The sequence below is a fragment of the Aspergillus nomiae genome, assembly GCF_001204775.2.
Source record: "Aspergillus nomiae NRRL 13137 chromosome Unknown contig00175, whole genome shotgun sequence".
In the NCBI taxonomy this organism is placed as follows: domain Eukaryota; kingdom Fungi; phylum Ascomycota; class Eurotiomycetes; order Eurotiales; family Aspergillaceae; genus Aspergillus; species Aspergillus nomiae.
The window spans coordinates 1-18,444 of NW_015378230.1; the positions used below are offsets into that span (position 1 = coordinate 1).

General features: G+C 49.9%; 8 protein-coding genes across 8 annotated transcripts; 5 read left to right on the forward strand and 3 right to left on the reverse strand.

Annotated features, from left to right (window-relative positions):
- Window positions 1-603: 603 nt before the first annotated feature.
- On the reverse strand, window positions 604-1,610 carry ANOM_006954 (oxidase ustYa family protein; the record flags this gene model as incomplete). Its single annotated transcript, XM_015552210.1, has 2 exons — window positions 604-1,244; window positions 1,298-1,610. 2 exons carry the CDS (start codon window positions 1,608-1,610, stop codon window positions 604-606), a joined length of 954 nt encoding a protein of 317 aa, XP_015405990.1.
- Window positions 1,611-2,290: 680 nt separating this feature from the next.
- On the forward strand, window positions 2,291-2,875 carry ANOM_006955 (uncharacterized protein; the record flags this gene model as incomplete). The annotated part of the gene is made up of 2 exons (XM_015552211.1): window positions 2,291-2,357; window positions 2,409-2,875. The coding sequence occupies 2 exons, from the start codon at window positions 2,291-2,293 to the stop codon at window positions 2,873-2,875; spliced, it is 534 nt and encodes a 177-aa protein (XP_015405989.1).
- A 732-nt stretch (window positions 2,876-3,607) lies between these two features.
- ANOM_006956 (uncharacterized protein) lies at window positions 3,608-4,324 on the forward strand (the record flags this gene model as incomplete). The annotated part of the gene is made up of 1 exon (XM_015552212.1): window positions 3,608-4,324. The coding sequence occupies one exon, from the start codon at window positions 3,608-3,610 to the stop codon at window positions 4,322-4,324; it is 717 nt and encodes a 238-aa protein (XP_015405988.1).
- A 1,873-nt stretch (window positions 4,325-6,197) lies between these two features.
- ANOM_006957 (T6SS phospholipase effector Tle1-like catalytic domain-containing protein) lies at window positions 6,198-7,995 on the forward strand (the record flags this gene model as incomplete). The annotated part of the gene is made up of 2 exons (XM_015552213.1): window positions 6,198-6,302; window positions 6,349-7,995. 2 exons carry the CDS (start codon window positions 6,198-6,200, stop codon window positions 7,993-7,995), a joined length of 1,752 nt encoding a protein of 583 aa, XP_015405987.1.
- Window positions 7,996-8,801: 806 nt separating this feature from the next.
- Window positions 8,802-10,334, reverse strand: ANOM_006958 (cytochrome P450; the record flags this gene model as incomplete). Its single annotated transcript, XM_015552214.1, has 1 exon — window positions 8,802-10,334. One exon carries the CDS (start codon window positions 10,332-10,334, stop codon window positions 8,802-8,804), a length of 1,533 nt encoding a protein of 510 aa, XP_015405976.1.
- Window positions 10,335-10,838: 504 nt separating this feature from the next.
- On the forward strand, window positions 10,839-12,397 carry ANOM_006959 (uncharacterized protein; the record flags this gene model as incomplete). Its single annotated transcript, XM_015552215.1, has 3 exons — window positions 10,839-11,020; window positions 11,091-11,324; window positions 11,389-12,397. 3 exons carry the CDS (start codon window positions 10,839-10,841, stop codon window positions 12,395-12,397), a joined length of 1,425 nt encoding a protein of 474 aa, XP_015405975.1.
- A 408-nt stretch (window positions 12,398-12,805) lies between these two features.
- On the reverse strand, window positions 12,806-16,113 carry fgaOx1 (FAD-linked oxidoreductase easE; the record flags this gene model as incomplete). Its single annotated transcript, XM_015552216.1, has 4 exons — window positions 12,806-13,834; window positions 13,895-14,415; window positions 14,473-14,712; window positions 15,093-16,113. The coding sequence occupies 4 exons, from the start codon at window positions 16,111-16,113 to the stop codon at window positions 12,806-12,808; spliced, it is 2,811 nt and encodes a 936-aa protein (XP_015405973.1).
- An 846-nt stretch (window positions 16,114-16,959) lies between these two features.
- On the forward strand, window positions 16,960-18,431 carry ANOM_006961 (uncharacterized protein; the record flags this gene model as incomplete). The annotated part of the gene is made up of 2 exons (XM_015552217.1): window positions 16,960-17,046; window positions 17,100-18,431. The coding sequence occupies 2 exons, from the start codon at window positions 16,960-16,962 to the stop codon at window positions 18,429-18,431; spliced, it is 1,419 nt and encodes a 472-aa protein (XP_015405974.1).
- Between the last annotated feature and the right edge of the window lie 13 nt (window positions 18,432-18,444).

Consider the following 18,444-nt stretch of genomic DNA (forward strand, 5'->3'; position numbering starts at 1 on the left):
CGGGAAGCCCTGTTCTCCACACCCTATGGTCGTATGTGCTTATTCTTTGGATGCAGAAAGTTATATACACACTTTGGTCATTTTCTTGTCTCGACACTTCGCGTACACCAACACTCCTCCATGGATTGACATCGGTGGAAAGGAGAAAAGGAAAAAGACAGGGGGGACAAGAAAAACAAAAAGGAACTCTGAAGCTGGCTGACAAATCTCTTGAGACACACCTGCTGGAACAGATAACCTGTAGCTCCGGGTATATATATTTGGGCCCCAGCAATACCTCAACCAACAGTACCCGCTAACCCCAAGCAACCAAAATAATTTCAAATTATACTAATTGACTATGGATCCGCTTGTATGCAAAATCTGCAAGACAACATCACAGAGTGACTTACTGTGCTCCTCTGGGAGTCTTCGTTCCAGTCTCTTCTTGCATTGCTAATTCTATACAATGTTTTCTGTGCTACGGACAAGCTTTGCTGAGATCTACCTACTAGAAGTCGCTCATCGACCCATGGCTTCTCCGCTACGACGCATGGTGTCCGCAAGTCCTAGTAGGGTACATAGTCTAATAGAGGATGAAGGGTGTATAAGAAGCAGATTCTCTCAAGCATCACCAGCTGATTCGGCCCGTCGTGCCGGCGCAGGTTCCGGCAGCCGCACATAGCCCGCAGGCGGTTCTTTCATTGTTTTCCACACAGAGCGTGGAACCGAATTCTCATTGACATACCCCAGAAGAGCTTCAAAGTCTCGGCAAACATGCTGATTGCTGAAGTCCGGGAAAGGTTGATCCCACCCCTCGACCCAGTTGAACAGGATCACGTCAACGCTACTGGAGCATTTGATGGCCTGTGCCAGAATATCTATGCAATGACTAATATGTGCCATATGCTCAGCGTCCGGATTGTTTCCAAACTTAGGAAAATAGTAATGTTCGTAGGAGATCTCCTTCCGCAACATGTCAATGCAATGCAGGAGATGGAACACCTCCGTCTGTGCGATATACGCATCATCCCCGTATCCATGCTCTTCTGGAATCTTGACCGCAACCGAGGGATCCTTTCCTAGTCTGTGGATTTCATCGGAGGAGATGATAATCGGCATGACTCCGGTGCCGATGCGGAACCATTCTGCGTCGGCTTCACTCCCTGTCGGGATCCGCAAAATGGAAGGCGGATCAGTGTCGTATAATGATGCATTCGGCGTTATGGTAACTCTTGGAATATCCACACGGTCAAGTAGAGGTGCTAAAAAGGTCAGTGTTACGTGGAAATTGAGTGCAAGGTTCATGCAGCGTTACCGTAATGAGATGTGGACTTCCACTTGTCCTGATCGCTTAAGTACGGGACGCAGGTCTGTCGCGATAATACCAAGAACAAGAGAACAACGGAGGTTATCAACAATACCACATTTAGAATAGTGAGCCACAGCATGAGGGCGTGCCCCTGGGGGTATACCCGCTGTGCTGCTCTCGTGATCCATCTGACTTGACCATGACCAGGCCCATCAGCAGGGTCATTGTTAAACAGGAGGGGTTTTGCTAGATCCTCTTGACTCAAGTGTGAATGCGACCCATCATCTAGGCCGTTGGTGCCTTCTTGAGCCTCCGACATATTATAGTTTGTTACGCAATACAAAACCAAGAGGATATCAAGAGTGGTAGGGCTCGGCAGGTATGTGAAACGAGAGAAGGAATGGCTGCGGCGAAGAAGGGTGAGCCTCGTTATCAGTCATATTATGGTGCAAGGAGCTTACGGATACTCAAGGGCCAGAAGACCCAGCTAGACCAAGATACAAATAATATCAAGCCGAAGTGATGGATGACGAGGAATATCGTAACTCAGCGAAGCCTGAAGTGTTGATAGTCACGTCCGTCGGGATTCCGCGACAACATCCCTTGGCACGCTTGGCGAAGAGGAGATATAGATCCTTCATGTAAGCATAGAACCTTTATTCATATGTGCCAGCTTATAGGATACACCGGAGGTCGTCCATGTTACATCCACTATATGCTGACCGTGTGTCCTAGCCCATCTAGAGCAAAGCCATAGAATCCTTCTGCAGCATTATCATCCTTGTGACCACATCTATGATGTCGAAAGCCTGATCTCGACTTTGAACCTTAGTGAAAATTGTATGTTGCTCTACCTCAGCACGCATCCCTGGAGGAATAGCAGCGTGGATATAAATCCTGTCCATAGACACCAGAGGGTACATCTCTATATTCTTCTCTTAGCCGTTGGTGTGTTCATTACTGCCGTTAAGACATTTCCCTCCAGAATCATCCACCGCCATGCAGTTTAACGTCATTGTCGCACTTTTGGCCATTGGAGCGCCCCTGGCCTATACTGCACCCATAGGTGCGAAAAACCGCCAAATGAATGTTTCTTTGCTGACATTGGGCTATGTAGTTGGTCAGGATAACGAGGCAATTCCATTCTACGAAAAGCGTACCGACAATAGTGAAGCTATCCCATTCTACCCAAAACGAGAGGACAATAGTGAGGCCATTCCTTTCTACCCAAAGCGGGACGAAAATAGCGAGGCTATACCATTCTACGAAAAGCGTACCGACAATAGTGAAGCTATCCCATTCTACCCCAAACGGGAGGAAAATAGCGAGGCTATCCCATTCTACGAAAAGCGTACCGACAATAGTGAAGCTATCCCGTTCTACCCCAAACGGGAGGAAAATAGCGAGGCTATCCCGTTCTACCCAAAACGAGAGGACAATAGTGAGGCCATTCCTTTCTATCCGAAGCGGGACGAAAATAACGAGGCGATACCATTTTACCCCAAACGGGAGGAACATAGCGAGGCTATTCCTTTCTATGAAAAGCGGGCCGAGGAGAGTGAGGCCATCCCCTTCTATGAGTAGTCACTGCTGTCACTGCAAGTGCAGCACAAGGTGACTCGCGTGGTTGATATTTCGCGTATAGTCCATTATTCTGCATGTCTCTAGAAGGTCTACTCTATCCGCGCCAAATACAGTATGATTCCTGAAATGGAAATTGGTATCAGAGGTCTTTCCCGCTCTTTCGCGAACCCACCAAGTAGTACTAGACTCCTAAAGAGCGATCTTATCTGCCTGAACCGAACCCCGCATTAGATACGTATACTCACGATGCACCACTCTTGTATTTCTATGGGTGCCCAGTAGTCTTCCACCTGTCCGTGACCGATATCCCTAGTGGTAGGCCTCCGCCATTCGGCGTCTACGCCTGCAGGTAGTTGGTGACAAAGTTCGACTATGACTGGATATATCACTGAAGAACCGGAAGGCAAAAATACACATCGGATCCTGCAATGTAACGTCGGGGATGTCTGAAGGATTCGCTTCCTTGATTGGGGGCGGGAAAAGGACTCGGTACAAGCGTTGTATAGAACTTTCGCCTACCCGAGCCTTTCTCCCAGCGGGGTGCATATATTCGATGCCAATGGTGTAGAAATTCTTTCTGCCTCCGCATTGTTCACCTTACTGGAGAGTCTTTGCATTTTAGTACGAAATCTCTGAACGTGCCTCAGTCTGACTCTCCCAGCACCGCTGCAAAGCACGGTGTTAACCTCTATCGATAGACCCTGGCTGAATCAAGCTTGTTCGCTCAGAGGAATGGCCAAATATCAGCGCCTTCTGGATGAAGGTAGCTCGGATGGTTCTGACCATCTTGAAGCTCATTATGAATCTTCCGGCATGGCAAAGCGTGATCGGAAGCTTACCATTCGCATCAGATATGCCTTTCTTCTACTGCTAGCGACAGTGGGCTTCCTCGATTTGACATACCGGGCATACATCATGATCCGCTCTCGCAAGCCAATATCCTGTAACTGTGGAGAGACGGTTGAAGAAGCCATCGCCAACAACTGCAGATATGACTCGATTGCCGCTGCATGGCTCCCTCCCGCCTGTCGAAACGACGAACTTCTGGAGCAATTCGAGACAACGGGCCCCAACTCCGACGGGAGCTGGATGTACTATGCTGATAAAAACAAAACACGGGTCCTATCGCTCGAAGAAGTGTCCATGCTTCCTAAAACTGGATCGCACTTCTTTACCACACATCAGTGGCATCTTGTGCATTGCGCATACTACTGGAAGAAGATGTTCTTAGCTGCTGAGATGGGTACGGTGATTGAAGCTCGGTATAATAACCTTGCTCATATCAATCACTGCGAGATGATGTTTCTGAAGCGTGATGCATTGGATACAATTGTGACCGAGGCGGGCGTGTCACTGCATTCCGATCGAATGGTTGTTGCGAAAAAACATGGCCATGAAGGGCATATGCACGAAGGAAGTGACGGCATGAGCGAGGAGACTGGCTATTAGAATGCACAAATTATATTGTATGTACTGAGTCATTAGCGACTTGAAAGTATGGTCTGAACCTGTATCAGCTATGACCCTCAACCGTATGCATCGTCTCAACGACATCGGGACTGCCCCGAACAGGCAGCACGAACCCCTCTGCCACATTCGATAACGCCCAGATTGCATATATCTCAAGCGGGTTGAGACCGAGCCCAAGGATTGGAGCCGCGTATGCCTGGAGAATGACAAATCGACGTGTCTTCTCCTCGTCGTTCGTCTCGGGACTCAACGCTAGTAGTCATTAGCTCTCCCCAAGGCTCCAACATGATCGAAAAAGAATCAGAGAAGAACTGAACTTGCCAGGTTTGTGAAAACTCAGTGGGAAAGTAGGGAAGGTTACTCCACAGCTGTTGGTTCAGGATGGTGTGCTTTGACGTAACGCCCGTCAGCTCTTGCACGATAGTGACCAATTTCTCCTGTGCGGGGCTCTCAGGGTATTGGGCTAGCGAAACTATTCATTAACTCCCAGACATAGTTTAGGATGCCCCCTGGATCCATGTCTGGGTTTTGTATGTAGTCCAAGTAGACTGTGTCGAGGACGAGAGCTGCGTCTTGGGCAGAACAGAAGCTGGTGGGTTAAATTACTGCATTGATGATGGTTTGGATTGGAGTTTTGATCCTTAAGTTAACTTGCTCCATGGCATGCATGGGCTACAAGAATGATGTATTCTGAACGGAGGAAGACGGCAGGCACAGATCCAGCATGCACAGACATGTCAGCATTGGAAGACCTAACTTAAGGGTTCTCAGAAACAGCCATGATAAGAATAACCCACACCAAGCTCAGGCAGCAATTTTAGATTCTATTCAACATTGCCATGGGTACTCCTTAGATCTCGACTGATCTATATAAGCCACGACGCACATAGCATCTTTACCCGCTGTACTGTTAGCAGAGGACGATGTGAAAAGTAGTGTTTTAGGTAGGTTATTCTAAACGTTGGCTTCACGTTCAGTTCTTGAGATGTGGCGACTGCGGGTGACCATATGGAAAACCACATCGAGCATCTGAGAGGTCTTTATCTGCTCTTGATGAACCTAGTGGTACTGAATCGATCGATCGAATAATGTCCAAAAGTAGATATAGCCCACTTGCTCGAGTAGACGACGAATAGCACGGGGTTTAGCTGCGCAGGCACTGAACACAGTCTACTGTAGTAGGTCGCGTGTGACAGCAGTCCTGGGAGACCGTCTAGGCTTGAGATCGCGTGTGTTAAGGCTTGAGATAGATGGGGGAAGAAGACTTGAAGTCTGAACAAGATTACTAACCTCCGATATGCCCGGATATGCTGGTCAATGACATCACTTTAGCCTGGAAGCCACACACTGGTTCTGAGCTAAGGGCTGATCACCAATGACCGTAACCTGGGAAGATTAAGCTATATGACACTTCATGCCGCATCCGGACACGGGGTGGGGAGCCTGACTCCAACTGCCATTCAGCAGTACGGCATGCCGGTGTTCTCATGCGATATAGTTTAGTTTCAACACCAATGACATCACGACATGGGCAACGTGCAGAAGTATGACATTATACTGAAGTTCCGTAGATCTCGGGGCCTCCAATTGCACAACACTATTGTGCATCACGATTCAGAGGTTCTAGGACCATTTCCGCAACTGTGTCGTTGACCAAAAGGAGGATGGAGTGTTGACGGCATTGAGCAATCCACAGTTCCAGACTTGCCGAAAGCGTCGATGTGCCCGAGGCTGGTGTGGAAGCTAAAAAACCTAGTGGACAGTCTGTAGCTAATATTCAGTCGTAGTCCGAAAGATATACTCCGCACTTTGCACCGTAGCCCGGTAGTTCGTCACATCAATCGTGAAGATCATGCAGGGCGATAGAGCACCAAGGCAATTTGTGCTGTGCTTTGACGGCACGGGCAACAAATTCTCTGGTAATGAATCTGACAGCAATGTGCTGAAGATTTTCAGAGTAAGTCTTATGCGCCCGAGATTTGGACTGTCTTGACTGGGGTCAGATGCTTGATCGCAGTAGCGGAGATCAATTCCACTATTATCAACCTGGAATCGGCACCTATGTGACTTCGACCTCACTGTCGAGTAGCGGTCGCATCCACAAAATCCGATCTGCCTATCTCAAAGCAAAGGACGCCGCCATAGGCTCCACCCTAGCCGAACATGTCATGGGAGGCTACAAATTCCTCATGCGGTACTACACGCCGGGAGACGACATCTACTTTTTCGGCTTTAGTCGTGGGGCATATGTCGCGCGTTTTCTAGCAGAAATGTTGGATGAAATCGGTCTTCTCGAGGCAGGAAATGAAGAACTCCTCCGGTTTGCTTGGAAGACCTTTGCCAAATGGCAACAACGCCGAGGCAACAGGGAAGAGAAGGAACAGTTATCCAGATATATGGAAGCGTTTCGAGAAACCTTTAGCCGACCTGTGTCTCAGATTCGCTTCTTAGGACTCTTTGACACCGTCAACAGCGTCCCCCGATTTGAGAATGCGTGGATGCAGCGCAGCAAATTCCCTTATACTGCTCGCACCAGAGCCAAGGTCATTCGACATGCCGTCAGTATCGATGAGCGCCGGGCGAAGTTCCGACAGGATTTGATCGGCGAAGTGAGACCGTCCACTCCCACGGGCCCGATGTCGCGACGACAACGAGTGCGCGATCACCTCGCACGGCACCACGTACATCTCCCACACGATCCTACTCGACGCCGCCATGACGAGGAGGGAGAACAGCACAATGGAGCCACTGCAACTAGTGGCTCTCAGAATTCCGAAAAGGCTGCAAACCGTGGACCCCAGGCGCAGACCAAGACACATACAGTGTATCGACCCCCAGCTCGCCGTCTCCGAGATGACCGCTCAGCGCGCTCTCTACCGAGCGCCACGGCTAGTTGTTTGTCCCTGTCAATGGAGGCCGAGGAGGATGAAGAACAGGATATTGAAGAGGTGTGGTTTCCCGGGTGCCACGCGGATATTGGAGGCGGGTGGGAATTGGAGGATGGCGAAACGTATGCTTTAAGTCACGCTCCCCTGGTCTGGATGGTAGAAAAGGCCCAGGAGGCGGGCGTGCAATTCAGTGTCAAAAAGAGGAAGGACTTCAATTGCTGGCATGATCCAGGTTGTAAAGCCCAGGGCCGAGAGCAGGACAGGGCTTCAGCAGAGAACCACAAGAGCAAGCCAGACCCAGTAGTGATTCCACCGGACAACACCGATGAAAAGGCGGATCTTTCCCACTTTGAACATGTCCTTCGCAGATCAAGTACGGACGGAAAGATCCATGACTGCCTTGAGTTCCGTAAAGGGCTTCCATGGACGTCGGTCCTATCCTGGAAAGCCATGGAGTATATGCCCTTCCGTCGAATGGACTTACAAGAGGATGGCTCCTGGAAACCCATTCGCTGGCCTCTTCCTCGCGGCGAAGTGCGTGATATTCCCCATGATGCAAAGATACACGTGTCGGCCATCAACCGTCTGAAGGTCAACCCGGAGTATCGACCAGGAAATCTGATTATTGGTGGCGGCGGTAGAGGTGTAAAGATCGCGCCAAAGGATCGCGGTATTGGCGAGTGGGAAGTGGCTGAACACCACGGCTGTCCCATACAGGAGACATATCTCCGCAAGCAAATATCCCACGTTGCTGTTGCATGATCCATGTATGATGATGTGCGCAATGTCTGACAGGGTGGTCAGAAGGACGGGCTCCAGTTTGCGCATTGAAATGTTGCCTTGATGTTTACTGGGATGGATGTTATTCACGAACGTCCAACATTCAAGCTTTTATGAAAATTTCATGAATTGGGTATAGTTTACCGCCCTTAGCGCTCAATCGGTTCTCAACTATACTGCCCTTTTAGTAATGATGGAGCCATAGGCCATAACAAGCTACTCCCTCACATCGATGACAATTTGCAAGCGGATCCTACTCTCCTATGCTCCCCTGATTTGGAACGTTCTGCGCAGGAAAGTCTATTAGGGCAATGCCACTTGCAGATATTGATGAATACAATGAAGCGTCACCGAGATAAGGCATATCCCCGAGATACTTAAGCTTCTTCTTTACCTGAAACACCTTAATGCATAGTTCTACTGTTAAACAGAGAGCTTTACTGGCAATTGGGGTTGGTTGAACTGATAGAATTGTTTATAAATCAATCAATGAAAGGCACATCGGGATAGGGACGGCAAGCTCTACAAAAAACCAATAAATAGAGTAGACAATCTTTTGGAAGCAGAAAACAATAATTGTATCTATCCAGTGTAGTGCACTGGGCACCATTCGTCCTTTCCTCCCAGAATATGCAGAAACCCAGAATAAAATCATATCAAAGGATAAATTGGCATCCCACACTATTGGCCAAGGGCCCAATACTCCGAGTCGGCCATTGCACATTACTTGATCCAACAGAACCAAAGTCTATTTGCCTCTTCCATCTTCGTTCGTCCAATACAACAGTTTAGTAGGACTCTGTTACCAGCTTTGCTTTGATGCCATCCAGAATCTCATCTGTGTCTTTGACTGACTCTTTCCATTCACGCTGTATTACGGATAGCCTTTCTTGTCCGCGAACTTGGAATGATGCTTTGAAATGCCTTGGCTGTGCTAAGAGACCAAAGTGACGCAATGTTGAGGCATCGGCCCTGCATTCCGGACTATCCTTATCATGTCCAATATCGTAAGCCCAGAGTAGTCTGGCGACAATGATGCTCAAGGAGTTTAACGCAATGTGCCGTCCCGGACATATTCTCCTTCCGAAGCCAAATGCATCAACCGGCAAGTTAGGGTTTTCGATCCATCTCTCCGGGCGAAATTCTGCTGGACGCTCAAACACTTCCTCGTCGTGCCCTAGCGACCAGATATTTGGGATCACTGTTGCTCCTTTCGGGATCAGGTAACCCATGTATTCATCGTCTTGGGTCACAGCGTGTGGCAATCCAAGAGGTGCAATGGGTCGCCATCGGAGTACTTCCTTGACAAATGCGTTGATGTAAGGCAGGTTTGGAATATCAGAAAACGATGGTAACCTGTTCTTCTCTACTACATCATCCAGTTCCTGTTGTGCGTGGCTCACGACTTGTGGATGAAGAACACTCGCCATCACGAAGACTTCCAGAGCGGCTGCTGTTGTGTCACCTCCGGTTTGATAGATGATACCAACGAGGTAAGATAGTTCTTCGGCCGACACCTTCTGAGAGTCTTTAGACTCCATAACCTTCTTGACCCAATTCCAAGCCTTTTCCTCCAGCGCCCTGCCCATGTTCCGGGTGAAAAGGGATGTCTCTCGCTCATGGAACTCATCGCCTCTCTGCTTCCATTTGGCAAGACAGCGGGGAAGACATTTAAGGATTGGAAAGGCATCTACCAACCAACTCCCTGGCATCGTCACTTCGGTAATGTTCTTGATCAGGGCGTCGGCTTCCTGAATCTCATGCTCGTCACCCCGCAGCATTCGCTTCCCGTAGCCCATGGCAAAGATTAGACTCGCCGCATAGCGGTGGAAGCGGCCCGGGAAATCATTTGTTGATAACATCTCGTAGATCAGCTGCTTGCTTTCAATGTCCTGAAGGTCCCGGTAGAGTTGAGACATTTGTACATTGAGAAACCCTGCCTGCAAGCGTCGGTGAATCTTCCATTTCTCCCCGTACGGCAGGAGTCCAATGTGCAGACCCTTTGTGACGCGATCCGCCACCACCATCTGTGGACGAGAGCTATACCAGCTGCTTCTTTTGTCCAGTAGATCTCTTGTTACTCGATGGTTTCCCAACACGATAACTGTCTTTTGGCCATACTTTAGGCCGATCATTGGCCCGTACGTCTCATGCCATTTTTGGTATGTTTTCCATGGCTCCTCCTTCGCATACTGGTGGAGATTACCGACCAGCGGGAGTCTTGGAGGTCCTGGTGGGAGTGACAACCGATTGCGCTTGACGAAAAAGGAGAATGCGTAGCCCACAACCAACACAGTCAGAAGTATGACAGAATAGTGCATTTTGTCCCCTTGCTGGTTGTTGCAGAGGAATACGAGGGATTTGACGGGAATCCGTAGCGTGGATATTCGTTTGGATCGGAAGGTCCAGATAATGACCTCCAGTCAGACCCAGGATATTTGAAACTCATTACCCACTGTATAAAGTTCTGCAGAATACGCGAGGGATGATTTCCATACCTTCGGCCGAGTTCGGGCTTCGCTAAGGGGAGATTTTGATGCATCGCGCCTTGACCCACCTACGCAAGTTTGAATTGTGGAGTCAGCCGAAGTAAATCGCGAAGTCTAATGAAGTCTAAATGTTCATATAGATTTAATTGCGAAGTAGCAATACGGTATTAATACCGCCGCCAATCATTGATTTCCCACCGGCATTGAGAAGAAGGATACTCGCGATAGAGGAACGAATCACAGGATATTTATACCACTCCGCTCCTTCGACTCATGAACACACAATCTAAAGAATCGATACAAAATATTCCCCCGAAGAAAAACCCCCGCAACAAAATGTCGTCTGGCCCTTACCCTCTAACGGACATTCTTGCTGTCGCCCGAGTTCATCCTTTCTACTCGCAGGAAGAATATCCCCCGACGGCCGAGACCCTAAACCAAGTGCTGTTGAAGTCCAAGGAGGAGGCGGGCAGCTCTCTGGAGCTCAAATCCATACCCCTGTTAAGAAAAGAAACACTGTAAGAGCCCAGCGATGTATGTTAGGATTTAATATTATTATAACATGCATTCATGGTCTATGGAAACTAGGAGTAAGCATGTCGCCCGACTCATCGTCGACCAAGATCCTCGCAATGGCTATCGTCAACAGAATTACTGCACGGTGACCGGTGGCGGCTCTGGTGCGGCGCCAATGATGTTCGCGATGGATAGCTTGGAGAGTCGACTTCAACGAGCAGCGACGGGGACGTTGACGCGCAATTGTGGACTACTGGAACCGGGAGACTGGGTGTTAACCGTCCACGTTTCAGGCAATCTATACAGGTTCGTTCAACCGCTGATGCACGTCATATTGATCCACAGTATTGATGACATCCTCATTGTTTAGGGTCATCGAATTTGTGACGGAGATCATGGAGAAAGCTGGAGCAGCAGTCTTCTGCGCGGGAGCAGACATGGCATATCAAGATGTCATCAACACGATGATTCTGTATAAAATCAACGTGCTGGCGGGAGATGCGGCACAGTTGGTCCAGGTCGCGCGCTTTATCTCCTCGCTTCCAAAGGAGCAACAGCAATTACTCGGAATCACTAAAGTGTTTTACACCTCTGATATGCTGACTCCGGCTCAGCGGTCATTTTTGCGGGCCGTATTAGGGGACATTATCATCTGCGCATTGCTGGCGAGCTCCGAACTGGGGGGAATCGGGGTGGCCTCCTCCACGCTCATGGCACCCACGGACGAAAACTATGCGGAGTACATTTACGACCCTCGAGTGACACACCTCGAAGTGATCCCCATGTCAATAGAGGAGCCAGACGAACGAGGTCTGTATCGCTCGGAATGCACCGAGAATCTCCCAGATGGAGAAGTAGGCCTCCTCGCGGTGACCAATCTATACCGATTACGAAACCCTCTAATCCGCTACCTTTGCGGCGACGTGGCCTCCATCCATCCCCTGCCTACGAGTGTACGGACTCGGCTTGCGGCCGCCGAGGAAGATGTGCAACACTATCGTGTGGTGCGAATCTACGGAAGAGATCGCCGCATAAGCTTCACCTGGTGGGGGGAGTACTTTCACTTTAACTTGGTCCAGAAGGAGCTGCGCACCGCGAAATGGGGGGTCCTGCAATGGCAGATTCTGCTTGGGTCCAAAGGAGAACCTGACAATCCGGATGACAAGATGGAGGTACGAATCATGCGGAGCCCTGAGGAGCATGTTGGGATAAATGGTCTCCTCCCCACCAAGGAGCTGACGATCCAGATAAGGAAGCTGTTCAAAGTGTACGACTTCAATGAGGAACTATTCAGTCTAACGTATGTCTCCACTCTGGATGGCTTTGAACGGAGTAATACTGGCAGAAAGGTTGTGAATTTTGTGGATTGGAGGCAGTGACGGAGAGTGCTTCTCGGACTTCTAGAGTGCTATTGTTAATGCTATATGATGCCTGGTAGCTGACATGTAGATAGGCTAGCAATTCTACATAGTATTGGCTTTATAATCTCACATACGTATGTACTAATGACGCTAAGAAGAAATGGAGGGGGGTGCCTCTCGTGGGAACCATTGTTGCATTATGTCACACCTACAGGTGGCTTTGGGAAAGGCCCCCCTAGATTATACGAATGATACCCATTTGTATTTCATGTAAACGTAATGTTACGGTGAATTGCATACATCGTAGACCCTCAGGCCTTGATAAGCCATCTGCGGCTTGTTATCGGTCGATGATACTAGCTTAGCTGTTAGGAATAGGCTTTGCGTGATGTTCCAAGAGACTCTCGCAACAGCAGAACTAAACACTTATACAACGCCCACACTCCCTCTGAATATGTGCCCCAGGGTCTTGTGAACTTGGTCAGAAACAGAAGTTACCGCTCGGTCTGCGAGACTAGTCTTTCTGCGACACATGCCGTCAATCTCCCAACCCTCGCGACCCACCCCAAGTTTCGTGAGAAAAAGATCATTCGCATCCCACCTGCGCTTGATCTGCAATAGTCTCCTGTAGTTTCCTCCCCAGAAGACATCAGACTCGTTCTCATTTGGATCTGCCACATTGATATAGGAGACTCTCAAGCTCTGATCCAGAGAGTACAGAATTGGCATTTGGTGTTGTGTAAGGCCCTCTAACGCTGCCAATTTGCCATCTATGGATGGATGAACCACTCGGACAAAATTAATGAGATGTGCGGCAGAGCGCCATGCAGGATGCATTGCTGTATCCTTGTTGGTCATGACGCGGCCTCCAAGGTTGCTGGTGAACAGTCGATCCCGGGGACCCATCGGTAGACTTGCGAATTTCTCCGCCATTTGTTGAGGCCCCTCGGACGAATTGAACATCTGATGTGAAACCAATACGGACCCCATCACCACCCCATGGTTCTCGGGATATATATCAGGGTTCATTGGCAAAGCCATGGTCAGCCGTGGGAGGAATTGTGAGGAGGAAGCCGCTGGAATGGCTTCTTTGCCAAGGGTGGTCTTCACCAGATTTAGGTGGTCCTCGACACGCTCCGTTCGAGTTTCGTTAAGGAAATACATCGTGATACTAGCCTCGATTCCGCTCCCGGGCAGACGCTTGAGCATAAACTGTCCAGCAACACTTTCGCGGTTGAATTCCTGCAATGCAGTGAGGAGCGTAGTGACCCCTTTGGTCCAGAATGTTGCATCGGGGGCGTCCACTGCGATGGTGAGCGTAGCTACCACCACCGGCACGTCAGGATATGTGCGAATGGTTGCTCGAGTGACGACACCAAAGGCTCCACCTCCACCCCCTCTTAACGCCCAGAACAAGTCTTGGTTCTGGTGTGCATTGGCAAGGACCCGATCTCCCTATTGCACATTGGTATGAGACTTTGACTGGTCAAAGGAGAGATAGATATCACGACTCACCTGGGAGGTGACTACCTCAAATTGCAGAACATTATCTACAGCGAGTCCCCAACTGTGACTCAGGAAACTGGACACGCCTCCCCCCTGAAGGAAGCCACCAGCAGCGCCCACGGTTGGACATTCGCCTCCCACCACCGTGTACCCTTCTTGCGATCCTCGTCTGTTGAGGTCCCCGAGCTGCATCCCGGCCCCGACAGTTACAGCAGGGCCTAGGTGTGCCGTAGATCCATTTGGTTGAAAGTCTTCATGATATTGAACGTCTTGTAGACCGTGAGTATGGATCTGCAACGAGTCGGGGCCACTGGACTGCCCCGCACCGTCGTGGCCGGTGTTGCGAATAGTCAGACGGAGGTTGTGCTTTTTGGCAAACACGACTGTCCTTTGGATTTGTTCAACCGAGTCAATGACAGCTGAATAGAAAGGGATTAGACCCTGGTGACAAGGGGTCTCGGGAGGTCCTGTTAGATGGCAGGTCTCATTGAGATTAGAGCCGCTCTCCCAAATCCAGTTCTGCAAGGCACCTAAGCAAGCCAGTCCATATCAGTGGTGTTAAATGCGCAGTACGTGATTGAGTTTACCTGGCTGTGCCGCCCTCCATCCACTGTTCCGCGAGACATGTCGTAGCTCACTGCAGGCGCTCTGGTTGGATGCAGGTTTGTGGCACACGTCGCCTATGGGCCGGAGGCGGATGAGGTTACCGGCAATCGATGCGTTGAACTCCCTCCATGTCTCTTCGGAGGGCCAGCAGGATTCCCATGGCCGACAACGACACGACGGGGGCTCCCTATCCACGAGGGAGAGCCATCCCAAGAATAACCCTACCACGGCGATAAGAAAGTATTTCATCCTGAGGGCAGAGAGGTAAGTTGTAAGTATTTAGCCCAGGCGTTACCCATACGCTTGTATTTATGAAAATGGGGCTTCCTAATTTCCGAACCGCTTTCTCTCGCAGTGTCCTTGGCTCGCCTCCGTCTGCTATGGCGAGACGTATCATTTCGAGCGCTTACTCCGTACATCCAAAACCTTCGGGCCCACTGGCCACCCGCGTCTCGACATCCTAATCCCCACCTAGATTGAAACTAGTAAGATACAGCGTGGGTAAATGCAAGCTAAGGCCATATTAGATTTCCTAAACCTAGTTCAATGTATCGCAAACCTTCGCTACCAAGCGAGCCGCGTTCTAGTCTGAAGAACTAACTGTATGGCGCAACGCTGAGCATATACTCGCCCGTCAGCCCCGCCATGAATCCAGCACCCACAATCCAAAATTGCGCCCCAAACCAAGTTCCACAGCTCTGAGGATTCTTCAAATCCACGTCGTATATGTAGTAGCCCATAGCGGCCGCAACACCACCCACAGTCCCGACAAAGTACGTGGGCCCAAATCCGGCCCGAAGCCCAGACAGCGCGAGCAGCGCGACCTGCATGGTGGCCAGGATACTGGCCAGAAGCTTCGTGCTATCCCTGAAACGAACCGCCATACCTTTGACACCCGCCTTTTCATCGTCGGCAATATCCTGATGTGCGTAGATGGTGTCATAGGTGATCGTCCATAAGACGTTTGCCGCATAGAGTGCGAGAGTTGACGCAGTATGCACACCTAAGACCGGCAGGTCCATCGCAGCGACGCAGAACAAGATGGCCCAGGCGAAGGGAAACCCGAGAACGACTTGGGGGTAGTACGTGACACGTTTCATGTATGCATAGATGAAGAACAGGACGACCATAATCAACATATGCCACGTGCAAGCAACGGGAAAGAACCTCAAGATCGGATATCCAGCCGCCAGCTGTGCACATGTGAAAATGTGAGCCTGCCAGGTGGAGACGGCGCCTCGCGCAATAGGCCGGTGGCGACAGCGCTCGACACGTCGGTCAAATTCCTGGTCGAGGGTATCATTCCAGGTGCAGGCGGCACCACGTAGGAGGATATTGAGAGGTAGGAGCACCGCGGCCATCATCAGGAGGGTAAGAGGTTCGACAGTCGTTGGCAAAATGCAGGCGGCGTACATGATCCCAATCAGATAGGGGAAATAGAACGCATAGAGGCCACCAGGGCGATCAATACGCATGAGCTGGGCGTATGGGATCCATGAAGACGGGAGCTTGGACAATAGGCCCGTCTTAGGATCCGAGTAGGGTGGAAGATTTGGGAAGAAGTTGATATGCTTGTCTTGCATTACGGCAGGCTGGTCGCTGGTTTTGGAAGTGGCTGCCATGATATCTTCTTGGGATAGAGAAACAGAAGAAATTCATAGACTATGAGGAACACTTCAAAGTCGATAGCCGAGAGTCAATATATATGCTGGTCATAGTCGACAAAGTCACTAGCCGCATGCGCAGCACTAGTGTATTTGAATTGAAGGCTCCATGAAGTGTTCCCACTCCATACACCGTGTCGGGCCCGAGAATGATCGCATTCGCTAAAAATCACGGTGGACGGGCCATGTCCAGGCACAAATTGTGAACCGGAAGGTAAGTGCAGGTCTAACAGTGGAGTTGCACATCAGCAGGAACTTAATCGGAAAACTAGAGACGCATCATTAGGTTCAAGATCGACCGACGATCCTTACCTGTATAATCCCAGTGCAATTTCGTGGCTGGCGTGGTTAAGCGAGTGCCACTCTGTTGGGAGGTAGCGAAACCAGCATTGGTTTATTAGTTGAGTCTTAGCAAAAAGCCTAAAAGAGATCTATACGGTGAGGTGAACTCAATCACGGCTAGTACAGCGAGAAAGAACGAAGTCTTTTAATTTATTTCTCTTTTGTGGGAAGTTATTGCCTTGGCCCTAAGGGGGGGGCGGCGGAGTATCTTGATTCTAGACCAGGCTGCCTGTAAGAGGAGTTCTCGCCCTCTGCATTTTAACACCTCTCTCTATCGCCCTCTATCCTTTTCATTCCTGTGTCTCTTTCGTAAGAAGGAGCAACCGAGACACTTCGCATTATCATGACCCCGTATTATCTGTCAATCACTGCATTGATCCTATTATGTCTTTACTTCGCGGCACCGTATATGCTACTCTCTCCTCCTCATAAAAAAGGCTATTATTCAGGAGAAAATATGTTATGCCTCCGGGTCCTAGTGGCCACCCTGTAGTTGGCAACCTACTACAATGGCTTCAGGCACGTAATGGTGGGACGATGGTGCCATGGGTAAGCTAGGATAATGTGTTTTCACCCACTCGTGTATTGACTTGATATTACAGCTCGTAGAACAAGCGCGGTATGGCGAAATGACGACATTGAGTATGGGGACAAAAACATGGGTTCTTCTCAATAACAGCCGGGTGGCCCATGAGATCCTCTCTAAAAGAGCTAGCATTACACATGAAAGACCGTACTTTCCAATCGCTGGAGGGCTTGTCAGCCGTGACAAGAGACTTTTTCTGCAAAAGACCGATGACTGGAAGGAGGGGCGTCGTCTGCTTCACCAGTTAATTATGGGCTCAGACTCGAGGAACCACGGACATCTGGCTGAGGTTGCGAGTCTGGGGCTGCTTCAAGCCTACGTGGATGAGCCCAGAGCATGGCACACCCACCACTATCGCTATGCGGTCTCTATCATGTACAAGATTGTGACCAATACGTCCTTACAACGGACTACAGCCGAGCTGGAGGATTTGCGACAAGTTACTTCAACGTTTTTAACTTCCATCAACAATAGCCTGATTGAATTCTTCCCCCAGCTAAGCTGTCTACCCGAAACGCTCCAATTCTGGCGCCCACATTGGGAAGAGATGGGCACATTCCATTACAACGTCTTCAAACACTGGTGGGCCGGGATGAAACCGTTAGCTGATCCCAGTGCTAAGCCATCATTTGTCCGTGACGCTGTTCTCAACACGTACTCTGGCACTGAAGAAGAAGCAATGTATCTTACAATGTTGGCCATTGTCGCCGGAGCAGACAATCCTCGAATGGCAATGAATACGTGGACCATGGCCTGTCTTGCATATCCAGCTGTCATGCAACAGGCGCGCGACGAGCTCGACCGTGTCTGCGGTTTTGATGCCCATCGCCTGCCAAGTCTGGACGATCTGCATAGACTCCCTTACATGTGCGCTGTGGTCAAGGAGGTTTTAAGATGGAGACCCATCGTGCCTCTTGTCCCGCAGCGTGTTCTCACCGAGGATCTGGTGTTTGAAGGATATAGATTCCCTGCAGGTACCGAATTTCTCCTCAATTCTATACCCGTTTGTAGCAATGGCTATGAGCGACCGGCCGAGTTCTGGCCGGAGCGCTGGTTGGAAACCAACGCGCCTGGAGGTGGCATTGAGCAGGGTCTCTGGCAGTTTGCATTCAGCGCGGGACGGAGGTCATGCGTGGGCTACAAACTGGCTCAGAAGGAATTATTCGTGGCCTTGTCACGATTGCTGTACTGCTTCGATTATTCTCCCGCCGGTGAGATTGACGACGAAAAACTAGGTCACTTTGGCTCAGGCGAACCGTTTCCAGTCAGGGTTACTATACGGTCTCCAGCACACGAACGCCTGGTTCGTCAAGAAGTGAAAAACGAAGATGAGAATCCTCTGGTGTGATATACAATATGGT